Source organism: Polyodon spathula, chromosome 25, assembly GCF_017654505.1.
Source record: "Polyodon spathula isolate WHYD16114869_AA chromosome 25, ASM1765450v1, whole genome shotgun sequence".
NCBI classification, from domain to species: Eukaryota; Metazoa; Chordata; class Actinopteri; order Acipenseriformes; family Polyodontidae; genus Polyodon; species Polyodon spathula.
Genome location: NC_054558.1, coordinates 13,466,741 through 13,479,424, shown reverse-complemented (window position 1 = coordinate 13,479,424; position 12,684 = coordinate 13,466,741). Strand labels below are relative to the sequence as shown.

Below are 12,684 nucleotides of genomic sequence, written 5' to 3'. Positions count from 1 at the left end.
AATATATACGCCTAACGGGAGACCAGTGTACAAAGGGAAGAAGTTTATTTGTGAAAAACTTTGTGACATTTAGAAAATAATAAATGTTGTTTTGCTTTTATTTGGTCCAAAACGATTGATTTGTTTAAACAAAGGGATTTTATAATTAATGTTCAAGACAGGCTAAGACCAATGGAGCTCGTGTTTTGGTAACCAAGGTCAGCAGGTCGTAATCCCAAATACCTTTCCAATAGTTTGTTTTCCAGTTTCTCAATACTCCACTAACGCTCAACCAAACTCCACACCATCACCCCTAGTGAACCACAGATATGCAATAAAATGGAGATGAACATATTACAGTTCTTAATCTCAAAATGAAATCAAGATATTTTGTTCGCCTCCCTAGTTGTAACCTCTTACCATAACAACATTCACAGTATTGTTGTGCCACTGTGATTTTCCTTGTGTGCTTTCCAGTAATAATACCCCATGTAGCTTCCTGTGAGCTGTGTACAGTTTAAGTGGGGGTTTGTTATTCTGTAACACAAGGAATATATGGTGGTTGTAAAATCATCTCTTCCCCCCTCAAATCAAACTGAGTACTTGTGTCACTACCTTTGTGCACTAGACTTCAAAGCTTTGTATTTATTAATATTGTATTACATACAGTTCAAATTATTTAAAATACAATCTCAGGCAGGTAGACAGGTTCCTGAAAGAGCTGTGTAGAGCTGTGAAAACAGCACAGTTTGTGTGGGGTGCTGCAGCTGGAGTATGTTACAGCTACAAGTGTTGTGGTCATGCTTTATTAAAATAGGCTCTGTTAGTTCAGTAACTGGAATGGAAACAGCCCTCCTGGGGACTAACAGGAAGCGCTGGGTAGGTGCTGTGAACCATGTGGAGCTCAAACTTCATAAAAACAACTTTCAAGGATGTGCTGAAACACAAAATAAGAATTGGAACCAAACTACGTGAATGATACATGGGGTTGATTTAATTGTGTACATCGTATGCATTCTACATTTCTTGAATCAAAACAAATTCAACCTGTCAGTATTATATGTTTATGTCACATCGTGTGTTTGTGAGAAGATGCACGTTTTTCAACTACAACATTATCGTCAGATGAATGTATTATTGATCAGCCTGCCAGACATTTCTATTCTCAAACTGGAATACAAAACTAGTAAAAGCTGGCTTCAGCAGAGTCCTTTGTTCATTCTCTTTTATACAAATAGACTGTAATCAATCCATCATATATACAGCAAATTTATTCAATACAATGTTTTACTTTTTTTTGTTAGATCAACACGTTTTAAAAATCAGTAATGATTCTCTATTGGATTAAACACCAATATTTAAAATGGTGTCTTAGACTTGCATTCAGCACTGCTTTAAATCAAATGGAAGTCAAATAAGCCACCTCAAGCATCAGAACACAGCAAAGTAGAATCTTCAGACCCACACTGCCATCTGGTGGGGTTAGCCAGTACTGACTGTGCATGCATTTAATACATTGAGTATGCAATAACTTTAACATGACTTTACTCCTCTAAATAGTATATATATATATAATATATATTATATCTATATATATATCCACGTAATATATATCTTATATACTATATAATATATATATATATATATATATATAATATATATATATATCTATATATATAATATATATAGATATCTATATATATATAAATATATATATATATATATATATTATATATATATATACACACACACCACTATGTACTAAAATAATTATTTAGCAAATTTCAGGTGCAGATGATGCCCAAATTAAACATTTACATTATTCAAGTCACCCAATCCCCAATCATCACAGCCCAAAAATAAACTGTATGCTGCCAAAGCAAGTCGCTGAACCAGCCCAGATCAGCGGACACGGGTTAGACTCCTGTGAAGAACCCAGAGCCCTTACTGCAAAGTTTCTATCTTTTAAAAGGGATTTCAAATCTGTCCAGTTGGTTTCTAACTACAGCTACATTTCAACCTGCCCGTGAATTGATTTGAATTGGGACAGTGTGGGCTGGCAGATCTCCAGAGCACACCGACAGGGGAAGTTACCTGCTGATCGCCCGATACGAGGGACCCGAGAGCCAGGCTTGAAGCCTCTGAATGCTGTAAAACATGTGGGCTGAACAGCAGGACTGAGAATAAGATACACTGCCAGAGAAACACTGGAGATATGTCCAGTAGCAGATTGGTTTGTAAACTGCAGATGGAACTGGCCCAGTTCAATACTAGTAACAAGATGAGTTTTACAGACTGGTTTCACTGCGCGGGTGGAATTGTGTTTAAAAGATAGTCTAAAAAATGCGCATCAGAACTGCACAATTCAAAATGTATGTTACACATCTAAAGAGGATACTGGAATAAGACTGATTATTTTTCATATTGGTTTCACGAAGCAGATAAAAACAAGGCATTGCTTTGAGGTGTGGTAAGAAAAGGCTGAGCAGGTTTCCCGCCCTCTGCCTGGGAAGGAGCAGCCCTTCCCTTCAGCCCCAGAACACTCTCACCACAGGGAAGGCCCAGGTGTCAGGGTGCCCCATATGCAGCAGCCGGTTGTAGGGGGAGCTGCTCCACTGGAAGGGGGGCACCTGGTCCCACGTGGGCCCACTGACAGCCAGGAGCTGGTAGTCTCGATACAGGGAGAAGGAAGTGACCTGGAGGGGGAGAGAAATCAGAAAAAGTGTATTAATGTACTGAAAATCACTAAGCTAATTGCCTTATTCTCAACAATAAAACTTATGAGGAGAGTTTGAACTTAACAGAAATCCCTCTTGAAATGCATCGTGCAACCCCACAAGTATTGCATTTTGAGATGAAACTTGCTTTTTTGGTAGCAGAAGAATAAGATTGTTAAAGCGATGCTTTTCATGTCAATGATTTTGGTTTAGTTTACTGAAAATAAAATGATTCCACAGCAGTTCAGCTCAGGAGAACCAAAGATTCAGTGGCGTCCTCCGATCCCACGACAGAGCCAGCTTCCTCTTTCACAGCCAGGAACGAGGGCAGATGTCAGCGAGCTACTGGCTCTGGATGACAAAGGTCAACCCTGCTGTTGTCCGTCTCTCACTAGATGCCTGGCCAGCAGGGTTTGATGTAGCTGGTTTTGCCTCTCTAACTCGTGGGAGTGCCAGAGCCAATGCGAGACTCCCTTCAGAGTCACTAGCGAAGGCCAGCGACTTTCACACTCAGGAAGCGAACCTGCGCTCTATGACTTGCCCTGCGGACAAGCCACTCAGGGACCCCCCCCCCCCAAAAAAAAAAAAAGGATTGCAACACAAAACAAAAAAACCCACTGTCGCGGGGCTCACTCAGTAATTTTGTTCCGTTACCGATCAAATTCAATTTTCAGTAAGCAATACCTTAAAGTAATTGCCGCTAACAGAATAATGACAAAAACACTCATGTCATGCACTTGCATTAACTATGTAGATCTTAAAAGGGTATATAAATGGACCTTTTTATTTTATTGTGTTACATGTTCCCACGTGTTGCTACAACTGTTTGTGTAAGGTGTGTGTATTTAAAATTATTTATTTATTTTTTTTTTTTTATATTGACCACTTTTTTTAACTTTTAAATTGCATTCCCTGCCTCAAGATGGCTTCACCTGTACCCGCATGGACCTCTCCGAACTACATTTCCCATAATCCCCTTGCTCACATATGTAACGGAGATAGATTTACCAGTGAGCAGGAGGATGATAGGAAATTTAGCTTTGAGTGGTTCGTGCAGGTACACCTGAAGCCATCTTGAGGCAACTACCCACATTATCATGTTTAGCAAGCAATAACTCACAAGTACAATTAAAGAAACAAACTATATAACTTATTTTTTGCAAACAAATGGAGTCACAAAAAGTGATTGCAAATACAATAATGATCGCAGTTGAACTGCAATTGATCAATTCAAATGTACAATTACAGGTTCAACTACAATTACATTCATTTAGTGTATATCTGAGTTCCTCAAAGGCGGGACCCGGAATGCAATGCCTCTAACCCCCAGAGGAGGGAGTGCTGTTGAACCCGGCTCCTCACCTTCATGTCAGTGCCTCCGTGGGGTCTCTGCTTCAGGGCTCCGAAGGGGTATGTCCCGTTAGCCGGGTTGAGGTCCGAGCGGGCGGAGATGGCGTTCTCCCCATTGTGAGGGGGGTTACAGCCCTGGCACACAGACAGGGGGTCCTCCAGAAAGTTATTGTACCTGATAGTAAAACCGAGAAAGAGATGGAATTAGTGACCAAGCATCGGCTCTAACCTCTAGGCAAAACTCTTTAAGACAAAACTCTTTAAGACATATACTTGTGGAATACATGCTATTTAATATTCAGAATTCAGTCTATCCTTATTAAAAATAGTCTTGCACACAATGACACTGCAGTCATTTCATTTAACCTATTCTTGTTATTGTTTACCGGAGACATTAACAAAATTCGAAATCTGTTTAAAAGTTTAGGACAATCACCTCTATTGTCTAATAAAAACTTTCAGTTCTGTTCGTAACCACTAGAACTATACTGCCTCCCTCCCAGTCCCTCAGCTCTAACCACTAGACCACACTGCCACCCTCCAAGCCCCTCAGCTCTAATCACTAGATCACACCGCTTCCCTCCCACTCCAGTAGTCCGTGCTGCCCAGGGACCTGACCTCATGAGGCGGATCATGGACTCCATGTCGATGACCTGGCTGTGGTTTCGACGGAAGATCTGTGCTCGCGGGTTCAAGTCGAAGGAGAACCAGTCTCCATACTGCTGCACCAGTTCAGGCCCACCACTGGCATTGAAGATGCGCTCAAAGTACCTGGGAGAGAGGAGCAGAGATGCACGTCACAGCACAAGAGACCTGCCGGAGCCTGCCTGCCGTGTGTCCATCAATCACAACATCTCCTTACATCTAGAGAGGGGTCTTTGATGAGGTATACTAGGTACAAATGCATGCTTCCATTGTATGATCCTGATATTTCTGTATACTGTACACTGTTTTCCTCCCAGTCCCTCAGCTCTAACCACTAGAGGACACTGCCTCCCTCGTGGCCCCTCAGCTCTAACCAGTACACCACACTGGTCAAATGAAAGGCGAGACAGGCCAGAGAATCAGATATAAAACAAAACAATGTACTCACGGTATGTTATAGCTCGCCCAGTAGCCCTTCCGGAACAACTCCTCAGTTTTATCTGCAATCATAATGAGGCCCCTAAACCAAGAATGGAAAGAGAGGAATATTGTCATGTATCACTGTGGCAAAGTGCCCGCTCCTGTGTGTATTTTGTGTTATCTGTTGTGTGTTAATGTCGGTGTATAGTCATTGGTACACGGGATATAAACGGGTCTGTGTAACACGAGTGTTTAAAAGGTAGATGTGTATTTAGGCACGAGGATTGCACAGCACTTCATGTGCAAGAAAAATGTAATATGTGAGCAAGGGGAATTGCACTTTATTAATTCACGTGCAGTTGTACCGCAACTCCAATTGAATGATTGATTATCAATCGAGTAGCTGCATGTTTTCACCCACTCTGGGTTGTGTGTTCGGTGAGTGGAGAACGAGATTGGAGATGGAGGTAAATAATAATAATAATAATAATATAATAATAAAAAAATATCTGCTCACCGTGTTTTGTGTAGTCTGTTTTGTTTGTCTGTTTATTTTGGCGAATGTGCCGTGTCCTGTTTTTGTTTGTTACAACCGTTTATTTTCTGTCTGTCTGTTCATTCATCAAATGCTGAGTGAGACCATTTGCTGAGCTCCACCGAACTCTACCTCTCTCTTGTTGTTTATTTCCTGACTCTGGTCTGACGCCACACACTCCGGCCGTCTTTGTGACAATCACACACACACAGCACTACCTCCAGGGTAAAAGTTCTGTCTTTAGGTTACTCACGGAATCTGCTCCAAAACAGTAAACAGGTTCTCCTTGATGTCTGTCTTCCCAGGGGTAAAGTAATTGTAATCAATAATCATCCACTGGTTATTGTACCTGGAATAAAAAAACAAAGCAGTGAGGAACAGAAATACCAATACCCAGCCCCAAGGGTATCAATACAGCAGGACTTCTCAAACTGGTCCTGGGGACCGCCCTGTGTCTGCTGCTTTTCATTCCAACTGAGTTCTCAGTTACTTAAGGGAACCCTTACTTTAAATAATCATTTACTTAGAGCTTTTTACTTGTTTTCAGCTCTAAAACAGTTGCAGATTTCAAGTTAGTTGTAACATTTTAAACACTTTTTCGGAGCCGAGCACAATTAAAAAGGTCTAATTAAGCAAGCAGTTAATTAAATTCAAAACTCTTTACAGGAGTGAGGATTGATGTCAATTAATTTGTGAAATGGATTAATCACAACTAGAAATAACAATAAATCGATAGATCTATTTATACAATGAGAGATTTAGCACCAAATAAACTTTTCACGGTCAGCAGTGCTGGGTGAATTTCATTTATGTATTTATTTTTTTAAACCAGACCTCATATTGAAATCTATCTAGCATTCAATCAAACCCAACGACATCGTGCCGTCTTGCTAAGGAGATGCAGAGTTAGATCTAAGGAAAGCAACAGGCAGTAACTGCAGCGGCTATGGCAGTGTGTTAGTGGAGGGGCAGCGACTGCATTGTCTACGGCAGCGTGTTAGCGGAGGTGCAGGCAGAGGCTGCAGTGTCTATGGCAGTGTGTTAAGGGAGGGGCAGTGGCTGCAGCGTCTATGGCAGTGTGCTAGTGGAGGGGCAGAGGCTGCAGTGTCTATATCAGCTACAACCTATGCAATATTTGTTCCCCAAACTACAGGTCTATTTTCTTGTGCAGTCTGCATTAGCCACGTGTGAACCCAAGAACTGTGCAGACTACAATAGCCACGTGTGAACAGCCCAAAACAAGAACAAGCAAGCACCTTGGGAACAGCGTGGCTGGGTTTCCCACTTACGTTCCACTGTTGAACTTGCTGAATAGCCCCGCCCACTCCTTTCCTGTCTTTGCCAGCCGATTGGCTATCATGTTCCGCAACCACTCCATCACCGTCCCCTCAGGAGTGACGAACTTCCAGAGGGCGGGGTTACTGTTCCCGATCGTTGTTTCCAGGGTAACCTAGAGGACAGGAAGCAAGAGGGTCTGACTGGATGGATACTTTATGAAACAGAAACAACCACATCAAAAAAAATCTGCTTGAGAGAGACCCAGGACTGAATGATGTAATGAAACTTGTTCACTGTTTCAGAGGCTGTGTGATTCGCCATTAGCAGGTTTGCTCCTTTTCGATGTTTATTTTCAGAGGCTGAAAAAACACTAATATATCCCCTAACCTTAACAGATTTTCTGAGAGAAATCTAGTTTTTTATTGAAACATCATGAAACCTATTCATTATTTAACAGGCTTTAATACTTCATACAACATTGTCAATGTATTCTTTGCTTCTGACCAGCAGAGGACCAAATGCAGCCTGGGCAGAGATTAAATGAAAATAGGTGACAATCATACTCAGCGCTTTCCTGTTGTTGACTGTGGATGCCAGTATCTCTGCCCCACTCAATTACGGTGTGTCATGAGCTCAGCTGGCCAGAAACAACTCAGACTCAAAGTGGCGAAGTCTGTTGTATAATGAATAGGTTCCAATGCTGAACCCCAGTTAAATACCCTGAGAGATGTGCCATTTATTACAGTATTTTGTAAACCCCTGAAACAAACATACAAAAATCGCAAGCACAGCTATAAGCAAGTGCAAGTTGAAACTCAATACGTTGTTAATGACGCCACATCTGTGCCTCCAGTAACTCACCAATCCACTGCTCAGAATGTAGAAGTCGTCCCCTGAGAATATGGAGCCCGGGTAGGAGGAGAAGGCCTGGACCCCTCCAGGGATAGTGGACTCCGCTGGGAAAGACAGGAAAGAGGACAGGGCAGAGCTCAGCAGCCTTAGACAAGAGAGGACACAGTGTGTAGAGATACAACAATGTTGTCTCATACTGTTAGCATCGACACTACAGTGCCTTTAGAACCCTACCTGAAACCAGAGTTCTGCTTCATCCACATTGTGTGGTTTACTACACTGCTATACATTATATTTATGATCTAACAGCCCACAATTCTACGACATTCACTTCATTGTTATACAGTCCTTGCAATGAGGGTGCTGGTACTTACTAAGATAAAGGCACTTTGGGTTGTCCTGCCTATGTTATGTTTCTCAATGTTTTCCAGAGAGGAAGAAAGCAAATTCCAGCAATGAAAAGTTTACACTGATATCTTTTGAACACCCATTAAATCTGCTGATATTACATTTCAAAATGATGTCCCACGCCTGCCTCCACTGATAAGGTAGGAGGCGGCAGCGGTGTGCCGCAGGTACCTTGAGGAGAGGCCTGGAAAGCAAAGGAGTACTTCTTCATGATGCGCAGCATGGACTGGTAGTTATTCCAGGTGTCATGGGACACCAGCAGGTCCTTATTGCCTGGCAACAGCTTGATGAGGGCGGAGCAGGAGCCGGAGCCCAGTGCTCGTGATTGGTCCGTCTTGTTTAGGGCGGATTCAAGATCCTCCAGGTCTCCGCCCAGATTGAATAGCCTGTACAGGAGGGAGGGGGGGGGGAGAGAGAAAGATCAAAACATTAAAACATCCTTTAACCTCAAGGTGATCACGAAAGTAAAGCAGACTTTCTGGTAGGTAAAACAAGCAAACTAAGAACTTTTTTTTAACCTAGGGGAGTACCAGATGCTCCATTTCAGTTCTTGACTCTACACATGCTAGCTGATATTCTAAGATGGTCAAGACAGATGTTAAAAGCACAATGCATTAAATGAAAACTAACTGCAAACATACAGCTCTATTTAGTAGCATATGTTAATCTTGTATCAGTCAACAAAAACATGTTTTTGTTTATTATTTCGTTTTGCTTCTCCAAGCTAAAACATAGCTTACACAATCCATTCACACCCCCCCTGCTGCTGCATGTAGTAGGACAATGGCTGTTTGGTCAGAAAGTGGTCAGTATGCGAAAGTGTGTGTACCTGCAGCTAAAACTACCTTAGGGAATGTACACAAACTGGGGCTCCAACCATGTCTGGCTCCAATGAAGTTTTCTGTGCTGAAGTGAACTGAAGTGGCTTGAGTTGCACCGACAGATGCATTAACCTGGCTGGGAGGTACCGACAGGCATGCTTTAACCTGGCTGGGAGGCAGGTACTGACAGGCACACAGAGCAGGCTGCCCCTTGCCTGGCCAGGCCTGAAGCACACTCACAGGAATCCGAAGGGGTTCAAGGAGAAGGATCCTAGAGGGAGGAGAATCTGGTCGTTGTAGCTGTCCTCCAAACCACGCAGCTGCAGCAGTGCCAAGCGAACCTGACAGAGAGCGAGAGGGAGATCTGAGAAGACTGGGCAGCTTCACACACACTCATCCATGTCTACTATCCACACATTGCAGCCTGGGGCATTACCAGCTGTGCTGTGAAACCAGACCAACACCTACCTGAACAGAAACTCATCGGGAACTTAAAGAGAAGGATAACCCTATATTAAATAACAAAATGAAAGATAACTAACAGACCTGGGCTCAATTATAATTACAGCAGATATGGTCATTACAACGGACCTGGAACTGATCAGTGATACATTCATTATAATGAACTGGAACTGATCAGTGATAAGGTCATTACAATGGACCTGGAATTGATCAATGATATGATCATTACAATTACACAGGTGAGACAAGGTTCAGCTACAATCACAATTACACTGTAGTTGCAATTCATTACACATTACAATTGGAACGAGCCCCAAGTCTGACGACTACAATACATTCAATGACTCAGAGTTTTGAGTAGAAGAAGCCTCTCAGTATTTCTAAACAGAAACAGCAATGAAAAAGCAAAGTGAAACATCTAAGCTTGGCCTGCTAATTTGTGACCACTGTAAAACGCTGTGGCAGAATTCTAACCGTTTAGCAATGGCGGACATTTAAACATCCCTAAAAGAGCTCCCTTTGTACCCCAGAATGTGAGGATGTAATACTTCCATAACCAAGTTTCACCACTATGGGCTGGTACGCAAGAGCTGCCGATGGACTATACCCCCATCCCACAGCTCCAAACCTCTGGCAATCTCTGTGCCCCCCTACCTGGTGCCAGTACTGGGGGTCCTCGCCACTCTCCATCTGCCCCTGCATCCATTGCAGGTTGCGGATGATGTAATCCTTCAGGCGCTGGCAGTATCCGGTGTCGTATTTGTAGGGTCCACAGTATCCCACCATGGTGTTCATCCAGTGCATGTAGATAAGCTGCAGGGAGAGAGACAATCTACAGCACCTGCTCCTATCCATGTACTGCTCTGCTATATTAAACAGGCTGTACAACATTAAAGCATCCTCTCACCAACATACAGTATTGTTCATTGGGCTGGGTTTCCAATTCTGAAGTTCCTTCAAACTCAGCAAGGCTCATAGCAAGGTTTGCTCTACTATAGATCATTAAAAAATTATCTTTAACTTTTTACGTCAGACTTAAGTGTTCGAGGGTCATTCACATGTATTCACAGTTTATGACTTAGATATACCATAGCTTTCAGCGCACATCTATTCAGTGTATGACTCAGATGTGTAGCATGAAAAGAAACCTGTTTTAATAAACACATTTTTATTTAAAAATAGGACACCTACAAGTAGCTTCAAATGCATTTGAGTTGATATTGGAACGCAGAACCACTCAGAATGATTGAAAATATCAGAACAAAGGAAAATAACTCATTAAGATATTGAGCAACTATACCAATCCAAATTGTTTTGGAATCTCTTATATGTACAAGCGCACTGCGATCCCATCAGGTGACTGACGGCACTGAGTGAATCAGAGACAGACATGCCTGCCTGACAGCACTGAGTGGATCACAGACCTACCTGCTGGGTGAGTGCTGCTTCCACCAGTCCAGCAGCATACGCCTGCAGACTGTCATTGTATTTCCCACTTGTAGTGACCTCCAGGTACGCCCACCTGCATGGAAATACAAAGCATTTCACTGAAACCACCCTGTACTGAAATACAAATGTTAGCAACACACACCCCCGTCACAGCTTCAATTACCAGAAGAGATATACCAACATAACACTACACACATGTACAAAACACTGGATAGTCAACTACTGAAATAGTTCAAATCAAATACAAAAATCACAGCCGGAGCGGGTAATCAGCTAATCTTGCGAAGCGTGTGATTTCAACTGGACGGAAGTGCGGCTGCAATCCATTATGACAAGTGACATTTTAACTCAGGAGAACTACAGCTTCAGTGGACGTCCTCCGACCCCACGAGCAAGCCAGCTTCCTCTTTCACACCCAGGAATGAGAGCGGATGTTAACGAGCTACCGGCCTCTGGAGGACACAGGCCAGCCCTGCAGCTCTCTGGCCAAACTCAGCAGGTGCCTCACCAGTAGCATCTGCTGTAGCGCTATAGGAGAGACTATTCCAAAACATCTTGGGATTAGAGGCTGTTCATTAATTTCTGATGCTCTTTGGTAGCTGTAGCGCCCCCATGTGTTTGGAGCTACAAACACAAAGTAGTTCACATGGCCTAAAAAAACACTGAACAATGAATTTATCAGTAATAAGTAGCATGCTGCTGAGACTGAAGAGAGCTGAAGAACAGAGAGAAACAGCCAGAGAGAAGCAGGACTAAAGAGAATCGAGGAAGAAAAGAAACAAAAAACAGTGTGCTGTGGACTTTCTTTCCTTTTCTTATTTGTCACAGTCTGAGTAGCACTACGCTGCTCGGTTGTAGCTGTACCGCTGGCTGGTAAAGTAGCAGGGTTTTACCTGCCTAGTGTACAGTCCTGGCTTAGTAAACCGCTTCATTGATGAACCTACAATACCTGTGTGAGCCTGCCTTCATTTTCCACACAACGCTACAATATATAAAATAATACACGATACATTGCAAAATATGTTACATATCTTTTAACCCCAGGGCTACTATATCATGTGCGTTTCCGTAACGTATACACTTAGCTACTTAGAGCTGACATAAACATGTTATTGATATTGTTCAAATCGTAACTGTACCATCGATGTATACCTAGCAGTAACTATTGTACAGGTTACACAAGCGGTCATTTGCTTTACTCTAATGTGTCATTCTAACAAAACAACCATTAAAGTCAAATTCAAACAAATACATAATTTAAAATGTACCCGGTTTGTTTAATTTGATCAGTGAAATTCGCCCACGCGATAAAGTCGGGGTCCAGCTCTGAGGTCACTTTCAGCTGACCCGTCTGCTTGTCCAGAACGACCGAGCTGATCTCTGTCTGAACACGGATCAGAAGAGCCGAGAGCGTCACACACACGAACACTGTACAGTAAGACTTGCACCGACCAAACTCACAGACAGGAGCCATCTTTGTGACCATCTCTGGTCATATGACAATGGTAGTGAAAGAAGAAGGCGTGGTTTAAATTAAAGAACTAGGAGTCACATGGGCCAGTTCGAAGATACCACACTCCTGCTGAACAAGTGCAATTCCGACATATGGCGAGCGGTAATTGAAGAAATAAAACATTTCAGCAGTTTTGAAATTTTCGTTTGTGACTTCTGCTTTAATGCACTCAGCGTAAATTAAACATAAATACCAGATAAAAATGAAATAAAACCCGACAGAAATATATACAAAATGTAAATCTATTTAATCTGA

At 42.5% G+C, this 12,684-nt stretch overlaps 1 protein-coding gene across 1 annotated transcript; it reads right to left on the bottom strand.

Annotated features, from left to right (window-relative positions):
• Window positions 1–2,322: 2,322 nt before the first annotated feature.
• plbd2 (phospholipase B domain containing 2) lies at window positions 2,323–12,411 on the bottom strand. Its single transcript, XM_041228604.1, has 12 exons — window positions 12,185–12,411; window positions 10,896–10,989; window positions 10,122–10,280; window positions 9,246–9,346; window positions 8,356–8,570; window positions 7,786–7,880; window positions 6,936–7,096; window positions 5,900–5,995; window positions 5,140–5,211; window positions 4,665–4,817; window positions 4,059–4,221; window positions 2,323–2,675 (listed from the first exon to the last, which is right to left on the bottom strand). Exons 1-12 carry the CDS (start codon window positions 12,400–12,402, stop codon window positions 2,508–2,510), a joined length of 1,695 nt encoding a protein of 564 aa, XP_041084538.1. The 5' UTR covers window positions 12,403–12,411; the 3' UTR covers window positions 2,323–2,507.
• Between the last annotated feature and the right edge of the window lie 273 nt (window positions 12,412–12,684).

What these genes read in the sequence shown, in the direction of transcription:
- plbd2 (XM_041228604.1), bottom strand. Translation starts at nt 12,402, where the DNA reads ATGGTCACAAAGATGGCTCCTGTCTGTGAGTTTGGTCGGTGCAAGTCT. An exon ending in GATCAAATTAAACAAACCGG is followed by an intron (nt 10,990 to 12,184) that starts GTACATTTTAAA and finishes ATTTCCATGCAG; the next exon opens with GTGGGCGTACCTGGAGGTCA. An exon ending in TTTCCAGGCCTCTCCTCAAG is followed by an intron (nt 7,881 to 8,355) that starts GTACCTGCGGCA and finishes TGTCTTTCCCAG; the next exon opens with CGGAGTCCACTATCCCTGGA.